Source organism: Amphiprion ocellaris, chromosome 13 (assembly GCF_022539595.1).
Source record: "Amphiprion ocellaris isolate individual 3 ecotype Okinawa chromosome 13, ASM2253959v1, whole genome shotgun sequence".
Taxonomy (NCBI): Eukaryota; Metazoa; Chordata; class Actinopteri; family Pomacentridae; genus Amphiprion; species Amphiprion ocellaris.
The window spans coordinates 22,067,819-22,094,465 of NC_072778.1; the positions used below are offsets into that span (position 1 = coordinate 22,067,819).

The 26,647-nt window shown below is 41.9% G+C and overlaps 1 protein-coding gene across 2 annotated transcripts; it reads left to right on the forward strand.

Annotated features, from left to right (window-relative positions):
• Positions 1 to 687: 687 nt before the first annotated feature.
• sh3rf2 (SH3 domain containing ring finger 2) lies at positions 688 to 25,890 on the forward strand. Of its 2 annotated transcripts, none has more exons than XM_055016666.1 (10): positions 688 to 933; positions 1,036 to 1,695; positions 12,032 to 12,127; positions 13,180 to 13,569; positions 23,408 to 23,529; positions 23,697 to 23,867; positions 24,101 to 24,375; positions 24,471 to 24,775; positions 24,905 to 25,209; positions 25,310 to 25,890. In XM_055016666.1, exons 2-10 carry the CDS (start codon positions 1,267 to 1,269, stop codon positions 25,488 to 25,490), a joined length of 2,274 nt encoding a protein of 757 aa, XP_054872641.1. In that variant the 5' UTR covers positions 688 to 933; positions 1,036 to 1,266; the 3' UTR covers positions 25,491 to 25,890. The 2 variants fall into 2 exon arrangements, with proteins under 2 accessions (XP_054872641.1, XP_023122373.1); XM_023266605.3 differs by having other exon boundaries at positions 689 to 933; positions 1,266 to 1,695.
• The last annotated feature ends 757 nt before the right edge of the window (positions 25,891 to 26,647 follow it).

Sequence of the window (26,647 nt, forward strand, 5' to 3'; positions counted from 1 at the left end):
GATGTCCTGAACTTTCGGTACAGAGCCTGTATGGATGAATTATTTAACCTTGTGATGGGGATTTTGGCTTTTCGACTGTGCCAGGGAAATCCAAACAACAATTAAAACTGATGGATGAAAAACCAACGAGTTGGACTCATCTCCTGACAGCTTTGCAATATTCTCAGGGGAAAAAATGGGGCAAAATGGGTGTTCTGGTACAGTATAGGTCTGATTACTTTTCACCCTCGTTTCCAGTTGGTTTAATGTGCTGGCACTTGCAGGTGATGGAGAAATAAAGCTGCTGAACCGGTCAATGAATGCACCAGCAGAGGGAGACACATGACAGTGCTGTGAATGCTGCTTCTACTATTTTACTGTTTCCTGCACTTTTTAAAACAATAAAAGTGAGGATACTTCGATAATTAACTATTTAACTAAATAAATAAAACATCTAAATTATTTTCAGAGTGAATTATGGAGCAGAATCTGATCATTTCAGGAGTTAAAGCAGAAAAAAAGCACCCCAAACTTTTTAAATTAATCCATAATATCAAGAATTTCTAAGGAATTCGGAAAGAGTTTGTCTTAGAATGAAAAATTTGTATATCTATTTTACTAATGTGATTTTTTTCTGTCATTAAAGCTGTTGTGAAAGTAAGAGCTGTTAAGGGTTAAACTGACACGACACTGAAATCCGATACAGCTCCTGATGGATGAGCCTGGCTGTGGCTCGGACCTAGTTCCCAGTTTCTTGTTTAAAGTCTCGTTTTCAACATGTGAGTCTTCATTCATGTCGTCATAAACATTGGCACAGTTCACGTTGAGCTCGTGCGTCCTATACGGTCCGGTTCCTCTGTGCGCACTGCGTCATGGCGACGGAGGCGAAGAAGTTACGCATTTCCTAAAAGGAGTTTTTGGAATATCACAGTGGCAGGCAGCAGAAACACACGTGTAAGTACTAAATATCTCAGTTTTCTTTGTTATTCAGATACATTTGGGGGGAAATTCGTCTTCCTGGGTTTTTCCCCTCCTGTTGCTGTCTTACCTGTGCAGGTGAACCGACATGACACCTGTAACCAAGAAGCGCCACACGCAAGCAGAGCAGCGTGTAGTAAACTCTTTACGACCAAGTTGTGTGTTTGTAGCTGCACCTTCATCACACTCTTCACGTTACATGGAACCTTATTGCTTGTTGTAGCCCCGCGGAGGACTTTGGTCAGTGTTGTAACTCTGTCACTGTAGCCTTTCTGACTGAACTGGCTTTTCGCTCCTTTCTGCCCCAGGATGGTGGATTACAGTGTCTCACATGAGCCAGAATCTCTAGTCTCAAAGAGCCGTGGCCCTTCTAAAATGGAGGAGCTGGTCCTCTTGGCTTTGCTGGAATGTCCTCTGTGTATGGAGCAGCTGGATGCCTCAGCCAAGGTGCTGCCCTGCCAGCACACTTTCTGCGCGTCCTGTTTGCAGAGGCAGGAGGCGGCCAACTCCCAGCTGCACTGCCCCGAGTGCCGTACCCCTGTCCCGGCCTGGACGGTGGAGGAGCTTCCTACGAACCTCCTGCTTGTGCGTCTCTTGGAGGGGCTCCAGAGCTCCAGGGGGCCCGGCAGGAACGCACACGCAGCCCGGTACGCAGTGCCCTTGGCCAGGGGCAGCTTGACAGTCGGGGAAGATCAGCAGCAGGAAAGGCAACACCGAGAGAAGCAAGGGCACAGTGAGGTCAGTGAAACGACCCTGACTAATCCTCCACAGTTCTGTAAGAGGGAATATTAACCACAAAAACAATCCACGTTGACTTGCTAACAGCATGTTTGTTCTCGTAAATTAAGAGGGCAGCTGTTGTTATTTATAAACTACAAGATCTGTCTAACATTATTTAAATGTTCACAGTTGTAGAAATCTCCACTAGACTGTATAATCTAAAGCAAGACATTTTTTTAAACTAAAAAATCCTTAAAATTATGAGAAAAAACATTTAATATCAAACCACGAGTTGTAGTATGAGCAGCAGGAGTCAGTTGCTGGCTGCAGTAAATTTGTTGAATATTTGTGTCTCTTCGCTGTTTGCAGCGGTTTTGCATTTTGCAGACGGTCCCTGTTCACTCGTCGCACAGCCTGCTGCTCATAGACACCAATGTTATTCCTGCAGCTTGAAAGACAGCTACTTTTGATTAAACTGGGCTTGTAGCACATTGTCTACCTTACAACGATGAAAAAGAGGCATCGTTTATGTTTAGACAACGTACATTTAATGAGTTATTGATGTCGGAAGTCCGAATTTGTGAATATCTTTCCGACTTTACCAAACTGTGTTTTATTTCCTGACGTCGCCGTAATTCGCTGGCTTCATGCTGTCATTTGCGAGCATTTCACTGCAAATAACATAACTCTGTCTTGTCCTTTAATAAAACCAAATTTAAGGTAACTCTCGAGGTATAGCCGGAGTTTTTAGGTACTGATGAATCTTCACCCGTTTTGCGTTTTTCAGACACCAATTCCGTCAGTAATTTTCTAACTGCACACAAACTGATGAATCGGGATGAACTAACGAGCCAACCTGAAGAAAGACCGAATAAATGTGTTTTAAAAATGTTTTATAAGTAGACTTGTGATGACACAGCGAGTCTGTTACTCTGATTTTATCCAGAATGTCCATCCATCCATTATCTATACACCGCTTAATCCTCACTAGGGTCGCGGGGGGGCTGGAGCCTATCCCAGCTGACTCGGGCGAAGGCAGGGGACACCCTAGACAAGTCGCCAGTCTGTCGCAGGGCTACATACAGAGACAAACAATCACTCTCACATTCACACCTACGGGCAATTTAGAATGATCAATTAACCTCAGCATATTTTTGGACTGTGGGAGGAAGCCGGAATACCCACGCATGCACAGGGAGAACATGCAAACTCCATGCAGAAAGATCCCGGGAAAGCCGGGACGCGAACCAGGGATCTTCTCGCTGCAAGGCGAAAGTGCTAACCACTACACCACTGTGCATCCCTATCCAGAATGTAAAAATCTATTTTTTTTTTTATAACATCACAGCCTCAGAGCAGACAAAGCTTCGCGCCCCCCTCAGATCTCTGGCGCCCCCCCTGGGGGGGGCGCGGACCCCAGGTTGGGAACCACTGATCTAAAGGATAGTGTGGCATTGTAGCATAACACAAGTGTTTGTGTCTGTTTACTACAAATAGAGCATCTAACAAAGTGAATAGTATCACTTAGATTTCAAATGATTCACAGTTCTAACATATTACATGAACTGCATACCTTTTTGGTTTACCTGTAGGTATTTGCTCTTATCTAAAATAAAAATGCATAACAGTTTAGACTTACAATAGAAACACAGGCCCTCAGTAGGAACTCATTGCAACACATCATTAATGATATTCAGGTCTTTTATTTTTCCATACCTTTGCCCACCTTTATTCTCGATGTAATTGCCCTCGGCATGGTGGATGCCAGTGTTGCACAGATTTCTGGACAAATATTCCACCATTCTTCAGAGCTAATTTTTAGATGCTCTTTTCTGGAGGGGTTGTGTTGCCCTACCTTTCTCTTTTAAGTACCCCAGAGGTGTTCTATTGGATTCAGGTCAAGCAGCACACTCTACCACGTCATACTCTTCACTTTTTTCTTCTTTAGAACCTGTCTACTCAGTTTGACATTATCTTTTGGAGTGTTATCATTCCTGAATATGCTTCTTTTGATAGTCATCTGCAGATTGAAAGTCCTCTTGTCAGTCAGTATTTTGGTATGTCTACAGATTTTCATGGTGCCACCTACAAATGTAATCTCTCAGCGTCTTTTGTACTCATCCAGCTGCTTATCATCACACTTCCACCTCTGTGCTTCACCATCGGGACCATGCATTCCCGTGGTAGACCTGGCCAAGTGCACACAAATGCTGGACCAAATCTGAGCCAGAGAAGTTTATCTTGGTCTCGTCTGAGCAAATAATGAGCCCCCAGTATTCGTCAGGCTACTTTTCATGTTCTTTAGTGAAGTTTCATCTTGTAGTTTAGTGCTGAACTACTAGGAGGGTTTTTTTAGAGGCTAGTGTCCTTCTCACTGAGCTCTCACAGAAACTCTGGTTTCCATTGATAACCCCTGGGCCAAGTCTGAAGCAGTAGCCTGTTTGTTTTTCAGAGCTAGATTGCCCAAATAGTGAACGGTCTGTGGTGTCAATTTACAGCTCTGAATTTTTCAGTTCCTTTGGCAATTCCTTTTCATGTGGAGCCATGATGCAGACATGCAGATAGACACAGCTCATAAATCCAAGACTGAGAAAGCGCTGCTGTTCACAAGTCATCCTCACTCTTGTTTGACTGAGTTTCTACTTTGGAGCCTGTATTTTTTGACATAATCTCTTTTAAGTATTTATGTTTGATTGCTCATAAGAGGAAATACTTGACTGAGAGGTAATTCAATACTGAATATTTTGACATTTAAGTGATATTGTGCTGGAATCTCACTTCTGTTTGACCTTTTTTGAAAGCCTTTTTTTTTTTTTAAAGGTTTTGAATATCTCTATTAGTGGGTTTCATGCATTCTCTTTTTCTTTTAATTCTTTATTTTTCAGTTTTATCAAATTTTTAATGATGGGTACAATTCACATGTGCCAGCATGTGCACAATATTATCATCGTTCGTTTTTCTGAAGACAATTTCCCATCCAGAAAGTAAAACAAAATACAATTAAATAAACAGAAACATGAACATATTTTTGAACATTAAGGAGTGACCATTACCTTGTCTTTAAATTTTTAGACTCCAAATTAAATTGGGCTTTTTAATTTTTATGTACGCAACCCATTTTTCCCAACATGCTACAAACCAGTCTTGTTTTTGATTTACAAACGCTGTCATCTCTTCCATTTTATACATATCCATTGTTATATCCCCACCATGCTGACATGGTGGGAATATCCTGTGATAGCCATTTCTTAGTTATCGATTTCTTAGTTGCAACCAAGAAAACACTCATTAGATATGTATCCTTTTTTCTCCAGTCCTCTGGTAAACATCCAAAATAAAGAGTTTTTATTCCAAATTGAATTACACATTTAAAAATGTCTTGTAGTGCTCCATGAACATCTTTCCAATACTGTCTAATAAGTGGGCAATCCCATAGGATGTGAAAATAGTTTGCACGTTGGTCTCCACACTTTCTCCAGCAGATAGGAGGAGTTCCATCATAATGTGTTTTTTGACATGGAGTGATGAAGTATCTCATCAAAGTTTTCCATCCATATTCCTTCCATCTCTGTGAGTTTGTGCATTTCCACTGGAGTTTCCATATTGCAGTCCATTCCTCGTCTGATATAGTCATCCCTCCTTCTTTCTCCCACATTGTCTTTGCATGTTCAGTGGAATGACACAATTCCTCAGACGTTTATACAAAATTGAAATTGGCTTCTTATTCGTTTTCCCATCATATGAATTTCTACACAATTTCAGTAAGTCCATGTTGCTCTCTGACACTGTATCTACTTTTGCTTCTATATAATGACGTATTTGTAAATATCGGTAAAAGTCTTGTTTTTCCAGTGCATATTTATGTTTAAGTGTATCAAAGCTGATAACTTTACCATCCTTAATCAACTTGCTTAAAATTGTTATCCCTTTAGAGGTCCATAATTTGAATCGTGAGTCTAATTTTTTGGTAGAAAGTTGGAATCATAAGCATACCATTTTAACATTACAATATCTTTTTTCAGGTTGTATTCTTTTACCACATTTTTCCATACAGAGAGAGTGCACTGAACCCAAGGGTTATCAGTAGTGTCAATATATTTTTGAATATTCGCATCAGCCAAAGTAACTTTTATCGGGAAAGGAAAGATTTGCTCCTTTATACTTTTCCACTGGGCATTGTATGATATATCACACCAATTTATCAATGCCTTCATCTGTGCCGCCCTAAAATAATTCCTTAGAGATGGCAAGCCCCATCCTCCCTTTTCTTTAGACAATTGCAATGTCTTAAAACAGACTCTTGGCCTTTTCCCGTCCCAGATATATCTCAATATCGTCTTGTCCCATTCATTAAATTGAATTTGATCAATTTGTATTGGTAGAGTCTGAAACAAGTACAATAGTCTTGGTAAGACATTCATTTTGATAGGTTCGAGCCGAGAATATAAACTGAAGTAAGGAATTAAATTCCACCTTTTCAAATCTTCATCTATCTTTTCCTTCAGTGGAGTATAATTGAATTCAAAAGTTTTTGTTAGATTTTTTGGTATACTAATACCCAAGTATTTTAAGGATTCACCCTGCCACATCATAGGGCACTTAGTTGTTATCTCCACCGGCGGGTGATAATTATATGAGAGTGTTTGAGTTTTGTTTAGATTTATCTTATATCCCGAGAGCCGACCGTATTGCTCAAGTAGCAGCATAAGTTTGGGAAGGGAGTCTGTTGGGTGTCCTAAGTAGACCGAAATGTCGTCCGCATAACAAGCTAACTTGTGATCCCTTTGTCCGATAGTTATACCCTTAATATGCGGATTTTGTCTGATAGATTGGGCCAACGGTTCAAGATACAATGCAAATAGAAGTGGAGACCATGAGCAACCTTGTCATGTACCCCTTTCCAAAGTGAAACTGCTTGACAAATAGCCATTAGTTTTAATTCTTGCAGTTGGGTTGGTATATAACGCCTTGATGATATCAATAATTATATTACGTAATCCAAATTTGTGTAATATTTTATAAAGAAAATCCCAATTAATGAGTCAAATGCTTTTTCAGCATCAACACTAATAAGTATTGCCTCAGTTTTGTTCTTTTGTATATGGTTTATAATATGTAGAGTTCTGCGAATATTATCTTATGTCTGTCGGTTTCTTATGAAGCCTGTTTGATCATTGTGTATCAACTTAGGTAGGAATTCCTCCATTCATCTGGCCATTATCGCAGTGAACAGCCTATAATCTATATTAAGAACTGATATCGGCCTATATGATCCACACTGTCTTGTCCCTGCCTTCCTTTGGTATTGCTTTGTGCCTTTTTTAAATACCCAATTAAGTGTAGGTAGTAATACAGGAATCAACTTAACCTTTAATTCCTTGTACCATTCAGCCGTATAGCCGTCTGAACCTGGTGACTTGTTTGTTTTTAGCCGGCTAAAGGCCTTTTTAAGTTCTACTTCTGGTATATCTGAGATCATTTTTTGATTCTTTTCTTCAGTCAGACTTGGAAGGTCTAATTAATTTAGTAATCTTTCAATTTTGTTGTCACTTCCTCCAGGAACTTTAGAGTATAATGATTTATAAAATATCTCAAATGCTTTGTGAATCTCTTGTAATTTACCCTTTATCTTTTTGGTTTTTGGGTCTTTGATTTTAGATACTGTATTTTCTGCAATTTTCTTTTTTAATTTCCATGCTAGTATTTTCATTGATTTCGATCCACTTTCATAGTATTTTTGTTTAAGAAGCTCTCAATTTACCGGTCGATCTACGTTCCTACCCTCACCTATGGTCACGAGCTTTGGGTAGTGACCGAAAGAACAAGATCGCGGGTACAAGCGGCTGAAATGAGTTTCCTCCGCAGGGTGGCTGGGCTCTCCCTTAGAGATAGGGTGAGAAGCTCGGCCATCCGGGAGGATCTCAGAGTAGAGCCGCTGCTCCTCCGCGTAGAGAGGAGCCAGATGAGGTGGCTCGGGCATCTAATTAGGATGCCCCCCGGACGCCTCCCCGGTGAGGTGTTTAGGGCACGTCCCACTGGGAGGAGGCCCCGGGGAAGACCCAGGACACGCTGGAGAGACTATGTCTCCCAGCTGGCCTGGGAACGCCTTGGGGTCCCCCGGGAGGAGCTAGATGATGTGGCCGGGGAGAGGGAGGTCTGGGCTTCCCTCCTAAAGCTGCTGCCCCCGCGACCCGACCCGGACCAGCGGTAGAAGATGGATGGATGTTTTTAATTTCTTCAAAGACACGATGTTAGAGATTGCGTTTAATTTCTAATTCCTTTAATTTATTCTGTAAATCTTCCATTTTTTTATTTCTTGTTTTTTTCTTATATGAGGCTATTTCTATAATTTTCCCTCTTATTACAGCTTTTAGTGTATCCCAGAGTATAGCAGGCGAGACCTCTCCATTGTCGTTTATATCAAGGAAATCCTGTATTTTTAAAATTTGTTCCTTAAAATTAGCATCTTTAAGCATACTCGAATTTAATTTCCATGCTATTATTTTGGGACATAATTTTAAATTCACTTAAATACAAAGGTGCATGATCACTCACATCTATTGTCCCCATATCACGTCTGGATTTTATCTTTGGCAAAAGTTATGAAATAGTCTATTCTCGTATAAACAGAATGTGGAGCTGAGTAATGGGAGTAGTCTCGTCTACTTGGGAAAAGATCTCTCCAAATATCAATCAAACCAACCTCTTCAAACAGTGCACATACTTTCTTATGTAAAGTACTTGAGTCTGTAACTTTTCTGTTGGAACTGTCAAGTTCCAGCCTCAAACAAAGGCTCAGATCCCCACCACATATCAACAAACTTTCTGTTACTATAATGTTTATGATTTTTTTGGAAAAAGCTTAGATCACTCCCTGGGGGTACATAAACATTCATTAAAGTGACCAGATTACCATCCACTCTTCCTCTTACTAATATGAATCTCCCCTCTTTATCTTTTAACTCAAATGTCTTTTCAAAGTTTAATTTATTTGAAATAAGGATCACAACACCCCTCTGCCGCCAGATTTATATGAAGAGGAAAACATACTTGTAAATCCCATTCTCTTCAATTTCTCGTGTTCACTATCATTCAAATGGGTTTCCTGTAGTTATAATACTTGTGCTTGATTCTTTTTTTACTTTGGTTAAAATTCTACTACGTTTTATTGGATTAGTTAGCCCATTCACATTAAAGGAAATAAATTTTACCAGACCACTATCCATAATTCACAAACCACATGTATAAAGTGTAAGAATACAGAAATAACTGGTCTACTCCCTGCATGAACAAGAACATTAAACATAAGTGAACACAAACTTAAACAATGAAAAAAATAGAAAAATGACTCCAAGGTAGGGGTCTCTCCTAATTGACCCCGTCATCTGCTGGTAAAGGCGTCAGTCAGTAGGGGGAAGCCTCTTGTCTCTAAGAACCGATGGCCCCTGTGGCAGTTCTGTGTGTCCATTTCTCAATAATGGTATCTTACCCATCTCTCTAAATGTATTTCCTCATCTATTGGAAAAAGAGACGCGTGGCATATTTACCCATCCTTATTGAATAAACCTCTTGTCCTTAATCTTCTGTGGTGAGTGATGTGGCCCTCCTGTAGACCTGCAGTTTTTCCCGGATAGCTTGTTCCCGAGTCGCTCCATCGTCTCGTCGTTGTTGAGCTCCCACCACTGTCCATGCTGATCGTGCCAGCTGCTCTGCCAGGCTTTCCCTCGTTGTTACCTTGGTGACCGGCATTCCCCTGGCTATCATGTCTGTCGTTGCCTCCTCTGCTGATTGATACAGCCGGGTCCCCTTCTCATAAAACACCCTCATCTTGTAAGGGAAGGGAGTCTGAAATCGAATGTTGTGCCGTTTCAAAACTTTTTTCGCTTTAAGCATATTCCTTGCGCTTCTAGGATAGCTTGGGGAAAATCCTGATTGAAGTATATTCTCCTGCCTTCCCAGAGCACAGTCTTTTTACCCCATGCTTTGCGCAAAACATCTTCCTTGGTTATGTAGCGTGTAAATCCTATTATTACTGTGCGTGGCTTTTCCTCATCATTCCCGGATGGTTTGGGACCCAGCACTCTGTGCACTCTCTTAATGCCAAGGCTCGTACTCAGGGGAATATCCAAACTGCCCCAAAGTAGTTTCTCCACAAAGTACACCATCGACGATCCATTTTCGGCCCCTTCGCGGACATTATACAATCTTAAATTCACCCAAGCGCACACACAGAAACTGGCAGACAAGTAAATAAAGGAAAGAGTTTTATTAAACCAGATAACTAAACCAATACATAAAATGGAGAACCAAACTACGGGGACAGAACTAAACCAAACTACTCACAACTCTACAAACCAACACTAAGAATGCAAAAATGGACGGCTACAAAACTAAAGTGAATTAACAATACTAAGCTAAAGAGGGGTACTCACAAGATGGGGGAACTGACAACAGAGGTGGAAGACAAGCTGAGGCAATCCAGGGGCAGACAGAGACGAGACAGGAAAAACAGGCTGGAGACAGAAGCAGGGCTGGTGAGAATCCGGTAGGAGAACTGAGTCCATGTGGGGAAAATCCAGGAGGGGGGAAAAACGGAGTCCAAAGGTGGGGAAGCAAAGTCCATGTGGAAACTGAATCTAGGAGGGCAACAGAATCTATGATCCAACAGGGACTGAGTGAATGCATAGAGCTTAAATAGGTGGAGGTGAAGTGGAGAACAGGTGAACAGAGTGGACTAATTACTGCAGCTGATATGCATTACAGCAATCAGTAAAGTGCAGGCAGGTGAGTGAGACAAGGGAGGCAGACAGACAGATGCAGAGACCAACAGATGCAAACAGAGGGAGCCAGAGGGACAAGACAAGGAGAGAGATGACAGGGAGAGAGATGACAAACAGAGAACTACAAAAGAGACAGATGACAAAGACAGGAGGAAGAAGGGAGAAGAAAGAAAAGAGGAAGAAGGAGAAAGAAGGGCAGGAGCTAGAGCAGGATCATAACAATATCAAAAATTCACCTATTAAAGCACAACCAAGAAAAAACAAATCGATAACATTACACCTCTTTGAAGCTCATCGCTCATAAACTTGTATACTTTAGTTTACTTGTCATTGGAGAAATAAAAGCTCTTTAATGTCTTATAGAATGTCCAATAAGCACACATTTAAAGAAAATGAGAGAAAGTGAGAGAACAAAATTTTTCTTGGTGCTTGTTTAAAAAGTCAATGGTCTGTGTATAACAGGACTGCGTAGCACACCTCGCACCGCCACCTAATTTAAACCTAACAGACCTCAGAGGACCATAAAGGCGCTTCACAGTCAGTAAATCGTACACGCTTTTCATTGATGCTGATATTTTATTCTCCAAGGTGATGAGAAACACACAGATCTGCCTTTTTGAAAGTGCTGTGCAAAAAACTGCCCTGGGAGTTCAAGAGTTTGCTTGAAATCCCCCGTCTGAGTTCAATCAGAGTTGAAAAAGCTCAGCCAAGTTCACGAGGGTGAGTTTAGATCATTTTACTGCTCAGGTATGTAGAATAACTGATAAGGACGAGCCTGATTAAATGTAAACTGGGCAAAGTGTGACTGTGGATAGTGAATCAGGCACAGTTATGATTTGCAGATTGATTTAAATTCCTAAAAAAATCCACTATTCAAATTGATTACATAAACGTTCCTACTTGTATTAATCACTGACTTTGTGAACTTCTTTGCTTCTCACTCTTACTTAGCATCTGTGAAATTGTTTGTATCCTTCAGTGTCAGATGACGTACGTATTTCATTTATTTATTCTGCCCTTTTAGTATCGCTGCGTATTCTTCTGCTGTTATTTTAAAAAAAGCAACAAGTTTGAGCCAACACTTGATATCATCTTTAAAGGGAAAACGATGTGTCATGTCGAACTCATCTGCATATCTAGATTAAAATATAGCGCATTTTTGTTCTTTTTCACTGTTTTCAGAGGCTGAAAACTGAGACTTGTGGAGTTGGAGGCTCAGGCCTCTGCTGCAGTGGTTGTTACTTACCCTGAAGGAGTTCTCAGGCAGTTATATAAGGGGCTCAGCGCTCCATTAAAGTACACTTGAGCTCGGCCTTTTTTTTTTTTTTTTTTTTTTTTTTAAGTGCAGGTGGTCAAATGGTTTTTAGAGGCTGGCCACAGAAAGGACTGGGCCTGCAGAAATAAAGGCAGCTGAAGTCACATGCTACATGAGAAGCACAGGGTTCGGAGAGTTTCTGAGCTGAGTGCTCAGTCTCTAGGGCGAACACACTCTGTAAAAACCATCTGGCATCCTTTTTTTTTGTTGTTGTTTTTGTTGTTTTTATGTGTATCTGTTACTTATTTGTGCTTCACAGGGAGACATTCTTACTGTTATCAGGCGGGTGGATGAACACTGGATTGAAGCCAAGCTAGGGGAAAAAGCTGGAATTTGTCCTCAGCAGTTCACAGAGGTGAGTTCTTTTCCCCGTCTTCTTTCCATCCTGCATAGTTTGAAAGTGGCCTTTTCAGCATAATCACCTGCCGTTTGGCATTTTGGTCTAATAGTACAGCCCCTGTAGTCAGTTTAACTATAGACATCGTCATTGGATGTCATTAATTCCAGGTCTCTGCCAGGACGCTACCTTGATTTTCATTCAAATCTTTGATTCATCAGTTAATGTCACTCCCGCACTGCAAAGTGCTGAGGCAGAAAGCTAATCTGTGCAGCCCTGCTGTGTCTGCAGCTGCTCATTAGTGTTTGACTGTGTGGCTTACTCAGGTTTGCAGAGCTTGCTTAGCTAGCTGATTGTCATTTGTTTTCCTCTGTACTTTCTGCCTCCAGGAATTAACTTCATCCATGCTGAGGAATATTGTATTTGTTTATACAGTGGGGTCAACGTGGTGCCTCAGTCTGTTCTTGTTTCCTTCCCCACCTTGTCATCTATTGTTTTTATCCACATATTTCCCCTTCCTTGATTTGTCTTCTCTGTCTCCTGTTCGCCCATGTCTCCTCTTGAAGCCCTGCCTCAGTGATGCTCTGTATCTTTTTCTACCTCTCTAGTCTGTTCTTTCTTCTTCCACCCTCCTCCTCTCCTTTCTGAGCCTGCTTCTCCTCATGTCATGCAGTCAGGCGTGAAGACACAGTAATGCTTTCTCTGCTTGGGTGGCATAACAGCACATCACTGTGGGGAATGAAAGCATTAACCCTGCCATGCTTGTCTGTCTGCCTGCCTGTCTGTGCGGCGCCTTTCTCAGCACCAGTCAACTCTTCCTGGCTGATTGGCTGGTACTTATCATCCTGTCTGCCTGCCTCCCTTCCTGCCTGTCCAACAAGTTGTAGGGGTGAGTGGAGTAGTGATAAGTGGGTGTATTTAGACAGCCGTTTTGCTGATCAGCAGGAGCAGAGGTTGACAGGAGCTAGTAGCAGGTTAGAGCGAGTTGGAGAGGATTTTCTGTCTCAGGATTCATCCAGATTTTTTATTTTTTTAGAAGTGGTTTCTCTTTATGTATTCATCTCTTTCAGCCAAATTCAGTGGCTGCCAAACTGCTAAAGGGAAAGAGTCAGAGGAGGGGTGACTCAGCAGAGCTGCACCATCAGACTGGGAGTGGGAGCAAAGACAAGGCCACTGACGCATCCAATAGGACCACCCATTACGGAGTCCCTCAAGTCCCAGCAAAGACACCCATCCTCAGTGCTTTGCCCCTCTCCAACCAGCGGAAACAGCCTGCAGCCGGTGGCGGCAACTTTTATCAGCCGACAAAAGGAGACATCAGCACCACCAACAGCCTCAGCCAGAAGGGTCAACCACAGTGCCTCTCTGTGCCCTCTGCCGCCCGGGGCCACCATCACCGCTCCAGAGTTAATTCTCACCGATTTAGATGCCACTCTGACTCACACAGACACCTGTTACAGGTGAGTCACATGCCTCTCTCTTTTTGCATGCTATTTTTTTGTTTTTGTTTTGTTTTTTACCTCTGGCATATTCCTTTCATGTGAAGTTAGACTGTTTAGTTTCGTTTGCAGTGATTTAACAGAAAACACGCAGTGGGAAAAAGGCACAATGGCTTTCTGCGAGATAATAGAGGTGTTTGTGTGAGTCACTGAGGGATCATGTTGGCCTCAGGGGTGTAGGGAGGGGAACCATGACACTAAGCTGAAGGAATGAATGAGAAAGAGGGACCGCCCTCGTGTTGACTGCTGCATGATTAAGTAGCTCTCATTAAGACAACACAGATGTGGAAAAGAGCGAGATACAAAAGCGAGTGCGGACTGGAGATGAGTGAACTGTGACTTTGAAAGGTCTTTAATCATGAGTCCTGGGACATAAGCCAGGGTCAGAGATGAATTACATTCCACCAGGGTGCAAGTCCATTTTCTTTATTCAGCTCAGGCAGATATAGTTCATGAGGCTGTCTTTTTCTCGAAACAGAAAGCAGTGCAGCTGGAGAGAAAAGAGGAACACTCCTTTAACTCACACATTTAAAGGAGTCATTGTGTCAGACACTTAATGTACTTTTATTATCTATCTTATACAATCTGATGGATACATGTCTTCTAAACATTTTATTTATTAGCTGGACATACTACTATTCGTTTACTATGGAAACAATGTAACAATACTATTAGTGTGGCACTAAGTTATTGCCAATAAGTGTTTGAGTGCAGTGCCAACACAAAAGGTTTAATAATACAATCAACTGCAAAAGTTTCCTGCCTCCCCAACTCTAACCCTTTCATTGATTCAAAGTTCACAGCTCTACCCTGCAATTATACATGTCAGAGTTTAAAAATGCTATAACCTCACACAAGCTGGAGAATAACAAGAGAAGGAGGGAGGCACTGGAGACTTACGACTTGAGAGCAACATTTAAAAACAAGCGAGAAACAGGAGGCACGAAGAGGAACAGGTGAGAAGAAACCCTGAAAACAAAGGATGGCATGAAGTTGAGAAAATGTGCAAGCTGCAAAAAGGCAAAACACATGAAGCAGGAAAAAGGAGGAGGAAAAATGAGAGATAGATGTAGGTAGTGGGAGGCTTGGAGAGTTCCTCTGTGTCTGCTTATCTCCCTCATGCTGATGATGATGAGTCACTGGTGAAGTTGGTTACATAACAGACCCCTCTCTCCCTGCCTTCAGACTCCTTCCTCTTCACTAAGCAGGTAACACTCACTCTCACATCAGTGGGCCAGTGATGGCAGACAGACCACAAACCCTCTTTTTCTAAGGCTGCGTCCCGAAGGCCAAGCTCCCAGGTGACCAAGCCGGCATATGTGCTATTCTTAGTGCTGCCTCCCATCGGCTCTCACCTCTGGCTCCGCTGTTTGACAGGGAGCTGCAGCTTCCCTCCCACTGTGGATGAAATAATGCGTATTAGTGTGAATATTGGCATGGTTATGTAAGAGCAAAAGAATTTATTATAGAAATGAGCCAAAAGCAAAAACAAGTTCAGTCTCATATCATGCTTCACTGTTACACCAGAATATCTGACATTATTGTTATCAGAGACGTTTTGAAGCCTGTGAACTGACTGCACAAAAGAGCTGAAACCATTAGATGGAGTTATTTATATAGCACCTTTCAAGTGCAGAATTTCACAAAGTGCCTTGCTGACATAAAATAAGGACTTGAGAAGTAAAGACAACACAAATATTAATACATTAAAACTACACAAAGCAAGTTAAGCTTACTTATTTTAGCAATGAAAACCTCCAAAGCAAAAGTTTCCTTCGTTAATCAAGAAACCTTAGAGGCCAAATGTTGACATAATACTGCAGTGTAATGTAGTTCAGTGTTTGTGAAGAGCTATGAATTGACTTCAGACTTTAATGGGAAGACAGCTTAGAGGCATTTTAAGTCAAAAGCTATGCAGCAGCATTTCAGATCACTTGTAGGAGGTCCAGGGCTGTTTAGCTGAGGCATAGAAGGGGTGATGGAATTAAATAAAAACACAAATTTGTCAATTTTAGACATTTTTCAATCAAAGTAGCTCTTGTTTTAGCTTCTTGAAGACCCAGTAGAATAGTGTTCTTTACCTTAGTAATGTGTCTATATAGTGGTTTTACGTGCAAATTAAGCCATCAGCACCATTGCTGAGCATTTCCACCTTCAACTACAGCGACCCGATGACTTTTATATGTAACAAACCAAAGGAACCAATCCATCAACATGCAGTGGGGCTTGTTCTTCTTCAGAATCAGTTCATGGTTCAAAAATGTTTGGCTCAATGACTCCAATATTCAAACTTTCCATTGTGCAGTGTAAAATACTTGAACTGTGTTTGAGCAGAACAATAGGTGGGCTGGTGTGCTCAAGCTGCAGTGACTGTGGAGGGATTGAAGAAGAAACAGGCAGGGACTTTATAAATCTAAAGCAATGTAGTTACATCTAAGCCATTTTCAGGCAGGACAGGATTATTTTGGAAATTCAGTGACTTTGGAAAAACCTTCTAAAGATGTAACTTTGATACACTGAGGTTAGTTTCTAGGGAGTTAATGAGAGACCAGTGAGGAAATTAATTATGTTGATTTGCAGCTTTAATGACTACAAACTTTAAAACCTTTGTGTTGTAAACTGTTAGTCACACAAAACAAGCAAACTTGAGATTTTGGCACAGGCTTTGAGAACATGTCAAGGCATTATTCATTCAGATATGTTACTGACCAAATGATTAATAGATTCCTTTTGTTTTAAATGGCAGATTGATCAATAATAAAATAATCTTTACTTTATTACAAACTGTTTAAACTTCAGCTTCAGTGTCTATCCACACAGGGGTTTTCTTGTGTGCTATTTGATTAGAGTTTTCCTCAACTACATCCATGGCTTAGGCATCTTTAAGCTTGCATGGGAGTGGGCAGACTCCTGTTTGCTTTGCTGTATTTAAAGTCATCTGAGAGGAATTTTTACCTCACCTGAAAAGCAGAGGAGAGCAGGCAGGAAGTGCAAAAAAGCTGCAACCAAGGTGGCAGCTTCCTTCAACCTGCCGATGTCTATGACTCTTATGTGTGTCAAGCACACATTCAGAATTTTATTTTAGGTTAAATATCTTTACATACATGCACAGAGAGAAGAAAAGCAGGATCATAGCAAGAGCTGATATGTCAGACTGTTAAAGTCACAAAGCTTCTTTTTATTGCATCTTGAACATTTCCAATGAATTTTATCATCTTTACCAACCATCCTCAACAAGGCCAGAGACTTCAAAATATTTCTATTACTTTTTGTCACTGCTTCTTATTTATCATTTTAGACTTATTTTTACTTTATTTTACTTATAAACTATATGTCACTGTTTCACTGCACTAAAACAAGTCAAATGCTTTGTTTGTGAAAACCAACTTGGTAATAAAGCCTTCTGATTCTGAAAACCTTCTGATTTACCATGCTCATAAACATGATAAATTAGCATTTATTTTCTTACAATATTTAACTTTTACAGTACAAATGCAACCAATAAAATCTAAATACAGTAAAACATTAAATTAAGACTTTCTACACAACGTAATGCATGCAGTCCCACAGGAGCACTTAGCTCAGGGGACATCCAGGCTTTTCCCAACATACCCTGAGGTCTTGCAGTCAGTGAAGAACAACTGCACCCGCCGTGATCCCGTGAGATTATTGCTGATGATGTCAGCGTGATGCCACACTGAGTCGAGATCAAGCTGGACACAACTCTGTCGTGCACTAATCCTGTGCAGGTCTCACTCGTCTCGAATAAGCCTCATGTTTGTTAATAGTTAATAGTTCCCATTGGAGCAGTTTCTCTCGTCTCTCTGTTAATGCCGTTGAGTAAAACTTTCTCAAAATCCATTTTTACTGTCTTGCTTTCCCTAAAACAGAGCTGTCATTTGCTGGATATGTGTGCTGTTTCTGTATCTCTATCCTGCACAGCACATGGCTTGTTTAAAAAGGTGCTATATAAAGAAAATTTTACTTTCTTAATAAAGATGTGAATCATTATGTGTGCTTTCCATTGTAGCACCACCCGGGATTAATCTCTCTGGTGAAGATTAAGTAAATCTAATTAAACTGAGGGTGTGCAGAGCCTTTTCATCACTGATTAATTATGACATGTTTTTTAACTTAGGCCTTGTCCACACGTAGCCGGGTTTTTGTAAAACCGAATATCCTGCCCCCTCCGTCTAGAAAAAAACTTACGTACACACCACCTCGTTTTTAGAAAAAAACTTCATCCACACCTAACCGCCTAAGTGCGTTTTTCAGCACATTCATAAGCATGCCGGACCTTTAGGTGGCAGTAGTTCCCCAAATCCTAGCAAGGTGGTGGAGAATAACCGTCCTTAACGTCGTCCTTCGCCTGTGTTGTTGAATGTGGAGCAGTATCTGGGCTTGTAAAAACAAGCAAGTAAAAAGCGCCTGTACAAGAAACAGCGCCCAAAACCTTGTGAGAGCATCCATACTGTTACCGAATGTAAACACAGGTCGCATATGTGACGTAAGAACATATTTTGTCGCAGGCGGTGACGTTTCCAAACGCAAAACCCCGGTTACTGATGTCCACATGCAGACGCATAAAACGGAGAATTCGCAAATCTTCACTTTGGTCGGAGTTTTTAAAAAGAATCGTTTTTGATGACGTAAATCTGCGTTTTCGTGTGGATGATAGGCCGAATCGTAGAAAAATATCTTCGTTTTGTGAGATACCCGGCTACGTGTGGACAAGGGCTTAATGTGTCACAGTTTTGCAAACACACACTATAAGCCAGTGTTTTCAATGAGAGATCTTGCTGACTTTGTGACAAAATAAAACAAATTTCATCTCGGGATTAATAAAGTATTTCTATTCTATTCTATTCTATTCTATTCTATTCTATTCTATTCTATTCTATTCTATTCTATTCTATTCTATTCTATTCTATTCTATTCTATTCTATTCTATATAAAATGGCTTGTAATAGTAGTCATAGATTTTCTAATAGTAACAGTTTTCTTAGTGAGAATGAGTGGCCAGCAAACATAACAGGCTGTTTTTCTTTACTGACAAAGACTGCAGATAGAAAATAAAATAAGTCAATAAAAAGCTGTTGTGAAATCAAAAGGGCTTTGGAAAGGGATATTTTCAAGTAAAAACGTGAAATGGAATAAAAATAACCTTCAGGGTGAAATAAAATGCTACAATAATGAGTCATTCTCAAAACTCAGTATTTTCCATTTTTCTGATTAGAATTTATTTGGTATATATTTAGTTCCATGTTTTCATATATATTCAGTTTTCATATTGAGTATTTTTTTTTACAATAAACTTTGAAGAGCCTCAAAGAAAACAGTCTTACTTTTTTTGTGAGGAAAAAGGATGCTGGTTAACTGTTAAAAAGTGGTTAATCGGTTTACTTTTGCCAGCAGGGATTCTGACTGCCAGCCTTTTACAGGAAATAAGACTTTACTCGCTGCCTGACTAATAGCAAAGTTACTCTCTTCAAGTAAATATAGCTGCCGTCACTACTGGGTCAGTGCACCTGGCCATTGCGTGACTGCAGCACAACTGAAGCAGGCTCTTTGAATCTAAAAAAAAAAAAAACAAAACACACAAACCAAGGATAGAAAAAGGACACAGAGTAAAGAAAAAAATGAAATTATTTAATACATGGAAAGAAGTAGTTGTTTTCTTGATGCATTATGCAACATTTTTTTACAACAATGGCAGTGATTTGCTGTTGAAAGATAGCGATTGATTGGATGTAAAAAGACATTTCCTATTTGCTTTCTTTCCTTCAACTCTATAGTAAAAGTGACATCGTGGCATTATGAAGGACACAGAGTTCTGGTTGTGGCTGCTTTTTGTATAAATATCACATGAATGCCATAGAGGACATGTGAACAAAAAATGAAACATGGCAGTGATGCTCTTCCATCCACTCTCCTATATGATGGAAGGCTGATATGTCTGCAGGACATAATACATCCTAACTTCCTTTTTCTTTGTTTGTGCCTCACAGCACTGCCTTTGACAAATGACACTGTGGTTACAGCACTGGATGCATCTTAATTATGACTGCCTTTGTGCTTTTGAGTTGGAGTGTGACTGCAGCGCAGTGTAATAGCGGGAAAGCTGCAGGATCCCAGCACATACTGTACAGAGGGAACCCCGAGCCCACAAGCCAGCGTCAATGCGCAGAAGCAGTAGCTGAGTGGTGGTGCTGTAAATAGCAGCTAAGGTGTATAAATGTCACGGCAATAACAGGCACCAGGAAGGGTATATTCACCACTTTGTGATGATGACATTCAGAAAAGATTCTGCGTGTGGGTGCTGGTCAAAGGAGAAGATACAAAGTAAAGCCTCCTAAAGTCCCTCTTCAGTGGTGTAATTAGATAATTAGGCATTAAACTTTAACGACTGAGACACACACCTCAGTGTCACTCCCTGTCACTCACCGAATGACTCGCAGCCTGCAAACTTGAAGACTGTCAAGTTTCTTAATTTACAAAAGAAGTTCATCTTTCATTTCTTTATATTTTTGTTGTTGCTTTATTTCATGTAGCTGCAAGTTGAAAGCATTTTTCAAAGACCTGCTATACAGACAGGTGACAAATTAAAGAAAAAGAAACTGAATCAGGGCTGCACAGTGACATGGTGGTTAGCACTATCGCCTTGCAGCGAGAAGATCCCGGGATCTTTCTGCATGGAGTTTGCATGTTCTCCATGTGCATGTGTGGGTTTTCTCTAGGTGTCTCCCTAGTGTCTGTTTCATACAAGGCCTCATGGTATGATTTAATGAGTGGTTTTATGACAGTGATGAATATGATGCCTTCATATGTGATGGAATTTGCAAACACAGATCACAACTTTATTATTGGACTTGTTAAAGATATTGAAGCAAGGTGTTAAACTGAAATCTGCTTTCTCATGTCTGTCTTAAAGTCCCTCTCTTGTTGTTGATTAACCCCTCAAAGCTCATCCCTAAATCAAAGTTACTTAATTACAAATTTGTTTTCCATGAAAATGATCCCTTCCTGACTTTAAATAGCTTAGATTAAACTCTATAACTTTACTTCTCCTAGAATGTGCAGCTCTATGAAGCTGCCTTTTTTTGCACACCAGCTAACTTACAGATCTGCTCAAACTCTGCAAAACTACTTTGTGCTACACACAGTGGCAAGTTGTAGTATTGGAGTAATTCAGCCATACATATTCAAAACTGATTCTGAAAAAGAGTAAAGATACAGAAAGCTCCACTCTGCAAGTAGAAAGGATTGGCAGCTTTAGTTTGTTATGCACGAAACACCAGCAATCTGAATATTCAAAGTGTAAATACTTAGCCATTGCATTAACTGCTTATTTTGCACATAATGTGTCTTCAAACATACAAAAAATAACAAACACATGCTAACAAGGTGAAAACCTCTTAAAATCCACAGTCCTTGTTCCATGAAAAAATATATTTCAGAGTTAATCTTAAATTGGAGTGAGACAAATCGAATGAATTTCAGCTAAAGTGAGTCTTTTCAATGTAGAATTCTCTGGTCAGTCCACTATTTTGGTCCACACTGAGCTAAATGGATTTTAATTCTGTTTAGTACAAATGTGCCCAAAGGATAAATGGTAATGAATGATTTTTAATATCAAACCACCATCAGATCAGAATCTCATGTTGGTTTATCACCTAAAAAACACAAATGACATTCCCACTGAACTGCAGTCCCAGCTGGAATCAGAATCAGAATCAGAATCAGGAATCAGAATGAGTTTTATTGCCATTGTTCATGAGGTTCACAAACGAGGAATTTGACTCGGTGCAATGCTGCTACATTAAACATTTAACAAATAGTAGAGATAAAAATAAAGATAAAAATAAAGATAAAGATAAAGTAAATACTATAATAAAAGCTAACATCTCCTATAATAAAAACTAACATCTAAGTACACTGTACAACAAAAAAGTGACTAAGTGAATAAAGTGACCAGTAGCAGCAGGTGGTGGGGGCCACCACGTAGTGCAAATATTGTAGTGCAAAAACAGTGGTAATTGTTGATGAGTCGGTGCTGAGCTGCTGAACATAGGCACATGTGTGTGAGGTAGAGTCATCTAGTGTTCATCAGTCTGATGGCAGAGGGGAAGAAGCTGTTCATGTAGTGGGAGGTTCTGGTCCGGATGGACCTTAGTCTCCTGCCTGAGGGGAGGGGGGTGAACAGTCTGTGTCCAGGGTGAGAGGGGTCGGCGATGATCCGACCTGCACGCCTCCGGGTCCTCGAGACGTACAGATCCTGCATAGATGGAAGTCTGCAGCCGATCACCTTCTCAGCAGTGCGCACAATGCGCTGCAGTCTGAATCTGTCCCTGACGGTGGCTCCAGCGTACCACACAGTGATGGAGGAGGTGAGGATGGACTCGATGATGGCCGTGTAGAACTGCACCAACATCTTGGTGGGCAGCTTGAGTTTCCTCAGCTGCCGCAGGAAGAACATCCTCTGCTGGGCCTTCTTGAGGAGGGAACTGATGGTCAGCTCCCACTTGAGGTCCCGGGTGATGGTGGTGCCCAGGAAGCGGAAGGAGTCCACGGTGGAGATGGGAGAGTCAGTGAGGGTGAGGGGGGGTGGTGGGGCTGTGACTTTCCTAAAGTCCACGATCATCTCCACTGTCTTCTGGGCGTTCAGGTCCAGGTTGTTGTGGCTGCACCAGGACACCAGCCGGGCCACCTCCCTCCTGTAGAAGGACTCATCACCGTCTGAGATGAGCCCGATGAGGGTGGTGTCATCTGCGAACTTCAGCAGCTTCACAGACTGGTGGCTGGAGGTGCAGCAGTTGGTGTACAGGGAGAAGAGCAGGGGGGAAAGTACACATCCCTGGGGGGAACCGATGCTGATGCTCACCGAGTCCGAGACAGTCTTCCCCAGCCGCACGTGCTGCCTACGGTCCGTCAGGAAGTCGATGATCCACCTGCAGAGGGAGTCGGGCACGTTGAGCTGGGACAGCTTGTCCTGGAGCAGAGCAGGGCGGATGGTGTTGAAAGCAGAGCTGAAGTCCACAAACAGGATCCTGGCGTAGGTTCCTGGGGAGTCCAGATGCTGCAGGATGGAGTGGAGGGCCAGGTTGACTGCGTCGTCCACAGACCTGTTGGCTCTGTAGGCGAACTGCAGTGGGTCCAGGAGAAGGGTGGTGATGGTCTTGAGGTGGGACAGGACCAGGCGCTCAAAGGACTTCATGACTACAGAGGTGAGTGCCACAGGTCTGTAGTCGTTGAGTCCTGTGATCCGTGGCTTCTTGGGGACGGGGACAATGGTGGAAGATTTGAAGCAGGCCGGCACGTGGCATGACTCCAGAGAGGTGTTAAAAATGTCCGTGAAGACAGGAGCCAGCTCCTCCGCGCAGTGTCTCAGAGTGGAGGGAGAAACACCATCAGGACCTGGGGCCTTGCGGTTTCAATCTGCTGAATTGTCTGTGCACATCCTGCTTACAGAGGGAAAAGGCGTGGGGGGATGGGGGGGACTGCCTTTGATGAAGTGACAGTGGCAGCAGTGGAGGTGCTGGGGGGAGGGGAGGTGCTGGGCACAGCTGACGAGGTGTCAAAGCGGGCGTAGTGCTGGGACAGTCTCTGACAAAGGGCTTTGTCGTCCTGTCCTTTAGGAGCCAGAGGCCGGTAGTTGGTGATCTGCCTCAGTCCTCTCCACACAGAAGCAGAGTCATTAGCAGTGAACTGTAGACTCTTGTTTTCATTTTGTACTTCAATAATGTGCCATGCATCACCCTTTTGCATTCTTTATGATAATTGTGAATCTAAACCACTTCAGAGCGAGAAGAAGATGAACAGTGAGACTCCACCCACCATCTCTATGGCTCTGGTGAACCCCCAAATGCCCTCTGCCTCTGCAGACAGCAAAAACTCCTCCACACAGCAGCTCTCTATCAGTGTGTGAGTCACAGTTTTAAACATTATATTAATGGTATGATAATGTAGCATCACATGTGCAAAATATGAATAGGAAAAGAAACATTTAATTAAAATGGCAGCATAATCTGGATATACAGAGTGAAAAACGGTGGTAGTAACATGGGTAAGCCCTACATGTGGCTCTTCAGGTGTGCTGTCCTGTACTCCTACAAACCACGGCGACCGGAGGAGCTGGAGCTGAGGAAAGGAGAGATGGTGGGAGTGTACGGAAAGTTCAAAGAAGGCTGGCTGCGTGGGTTATCGCTTCGAACTGGCAAAGTGGGCATTCTGCCCAGCAACTACATCACGCCTGTGCTCAGGTAAGAGGCAGTGATCTTTGATTGCAGAAAGTGGGAGCTAAGTGACATTTGGATTCAGACAGTAATTTTATGTGGGTGGGAAGACATGCTGTCATGGACACAATGCAGGAATTAATTAATCAGAAATATAACTGCATAGCAGGGGTTGGTGCTCAGCTCAAACTTTCTTTAGAGTGTAACATCATGTGCTGTAGATAGACTTCATACTGATGTGCGTCATTGTCCATCTACAGAACCTCAGCCAGACTTCTGGAGACCAAAGCAGCTAGTGCGTCCTCGCAATACAACACGGTAGCTGGAAAGAAACCCACAGCTGCCAAGAATCCTGCTGTGGTCCTTGCTCTTGATAGGGTGACCGCTGATGGAACGATACACTCAACAGGACAAGTCCCTTCTGTGCCAAATGGAACACAGCACGCAATGTCATCCACTGGCGCTGGAAAACAATCCTTCTATGCAGGTTCACAAGGTTGGGACACTGTGAGGCGTATTTTTAACCCACATAGAGGTGAGTGTTAAACTACCTCTGTCTAGATTACATTAGCGACTTCTTCAGGTGCTTAAAGAATATCTTCATCTAACTTTTCCCTTTTCTCTCTTCAGGATCAAACCGTTTCTCTCGTATGACTAATTTCAATGTCCCATCCAACTCGCAACACTTTGCACAAGTACAGGCGTCCGGCTACTCACCTGCCATGCAGAAGAAGAAGAACAGCAGCATCTTGTCCAGCTCTGCTCCCAGACTGCTGAGCTGGATGACTGAGTCAGCAGCGCCCTCTGCTGCTGCAGTCAAGGACAGGGGCTTCACTGCTTCTCATGAAGCAACATTTCAGCAGGACAGACAAACCACCAGTGGGCCCCAGTCAATTCTCGTCAGACCGGATGCTCACAAGAGCACCACAGACAAGGTGATGTTATACATCTGGTTTCCTGTGAGAGATTGTGTGTCTGGGCTTGTGTACACTGTGCAGTGTTCTTTAAATGTCCTGTGGTCTTTGTTCTGCATGGGATTCACAATCAATGTTTTACTTCCATAGCCTGCAAAGTCAGTGCGGTTCCTCACAGATGAAGACTCCCCTCCTCCAAGACATCGCACCTCCTCTTGGTCATCAGGAAATCAAGTTCCCTCCAACTGCCACCTTGGGCCTCCTCCTTTAGATATGTGGGCTCCTTCACTCACCCTGGGAAGAGATGGACCAGGGATCATTCTCAAAGAAGGAAAAGGTCCTGTCCTCAGGAAAGGCCTCGAAACAGCCATCTCAGATATAAATTCTAACCCACAGAAACTAATGTCCTCACATTCGTCGCTATCAGCTGTGTCAGCTCAGTTCAGCCCCAGCAGGTATGTTGGATTTGTGTTTTTTCCTTCAAAATAAAGAGCAGTGACTGACTGATTTGACAGACTGGACAAAGATGTCATGGTTTGCTTCTCTTTTCTCCAGACACAGAGTTTCCACAACACACTTAGCCCAGACAGACTCGGAGCTTAGCCTGCTTCAAGGAGAGCTTGTCCTCGTCCACAGACCTCGACCTGATGGACGGGTGCTGGTTACTCAGGAGAGCAGTGGGAAGACAGGTTTATTCCACAGCAATGTTCTTCAAGCCCTTGAGAGGCTCAGCTGACTGTGTATTTCTGCTGTAGTTGTGTAAATTTCTATATTCCATGTGTTCAAATTGACTCGATCAACCGGCTGAACAAAATGTGTGTTGAAATCCAAAGGTCAATACTGCCAAATGACAATCCAATGAAAGATGTTTTATTTTTCTCCTGAGTGCATGTGAGAGTGTGGTTAAAATCTCTTGAGATATATTTTGCGTCCCGTCCATGGTTGTGACACATGTACTATTATAAGATTTTGCACAAAAACCCACTTAATGACTGTTCCTTCCCTATGTTACACGCATTGGTGAGTGCCTTTGTCAAAACCCATGAAGGAAACAAACTATATTTGAGTATATTTAGAGAAATTATGAGGTGAAATATCCGTACTGCTTATGTGATATTAAAACTATACTTCCAGAACTTCAGTAGTTTGGTGTCTTTCTAACAACAATGGCTTATTTTTCTGCATGTTAAAATACTTTGGAAGTGAGTGACCCTATGTTTTACATATAAACTTTATTCTGTAACTTGTGGCTACAGCTGACAGCAAGGCTGGCTGGATTTTACCTTCAAACATCTTTGGTGCCACTAATTCACTGTGTGCCAACTGGTATTGGCTTTGTAGATATGAACATAAGCTTATTTATCATCTTAGTGTATTTTTTTTAAAAAATCAAGTTTTAAGATTTTCAGTATTTCAGTTTTGCACGCAGAGTTTATGAGTCAGATCCTGAAGATGTTCTGGTACAGGTGACCCACTTGGCCAGATCACCTTTCTCTCCTTTTTTTAAACATTTTTCATTTTGGCAGCAGCTTTGGATTGTTATCATGCTGGAATATCCTCTTATTTCCAGTATTTTGGTATCACCACAGGTATTCACGGTGCCATCTATAAATGTTAGCTGCCCAACATCTTTTGGTTTCACGCAGCAACATAAACTCAATAAGCTCCCACCTCTGTGCTTCAATCTCAAGACGATGCATTCACTGTGGGAGTCCTTGTCAGGTTCACAACAAACATGCTGGACCCCATCTGACCAGAACAAAGTTATATTGGTCTCATCTGAAAAAATAATTTACACAGTATCCATCAGACCTCTTTTCATTTTCTTTTGCAACATTTATTTTTGCAGTTTTGTGCTGAAGAACATCCATAGATGCAAACGCCATGCACTGT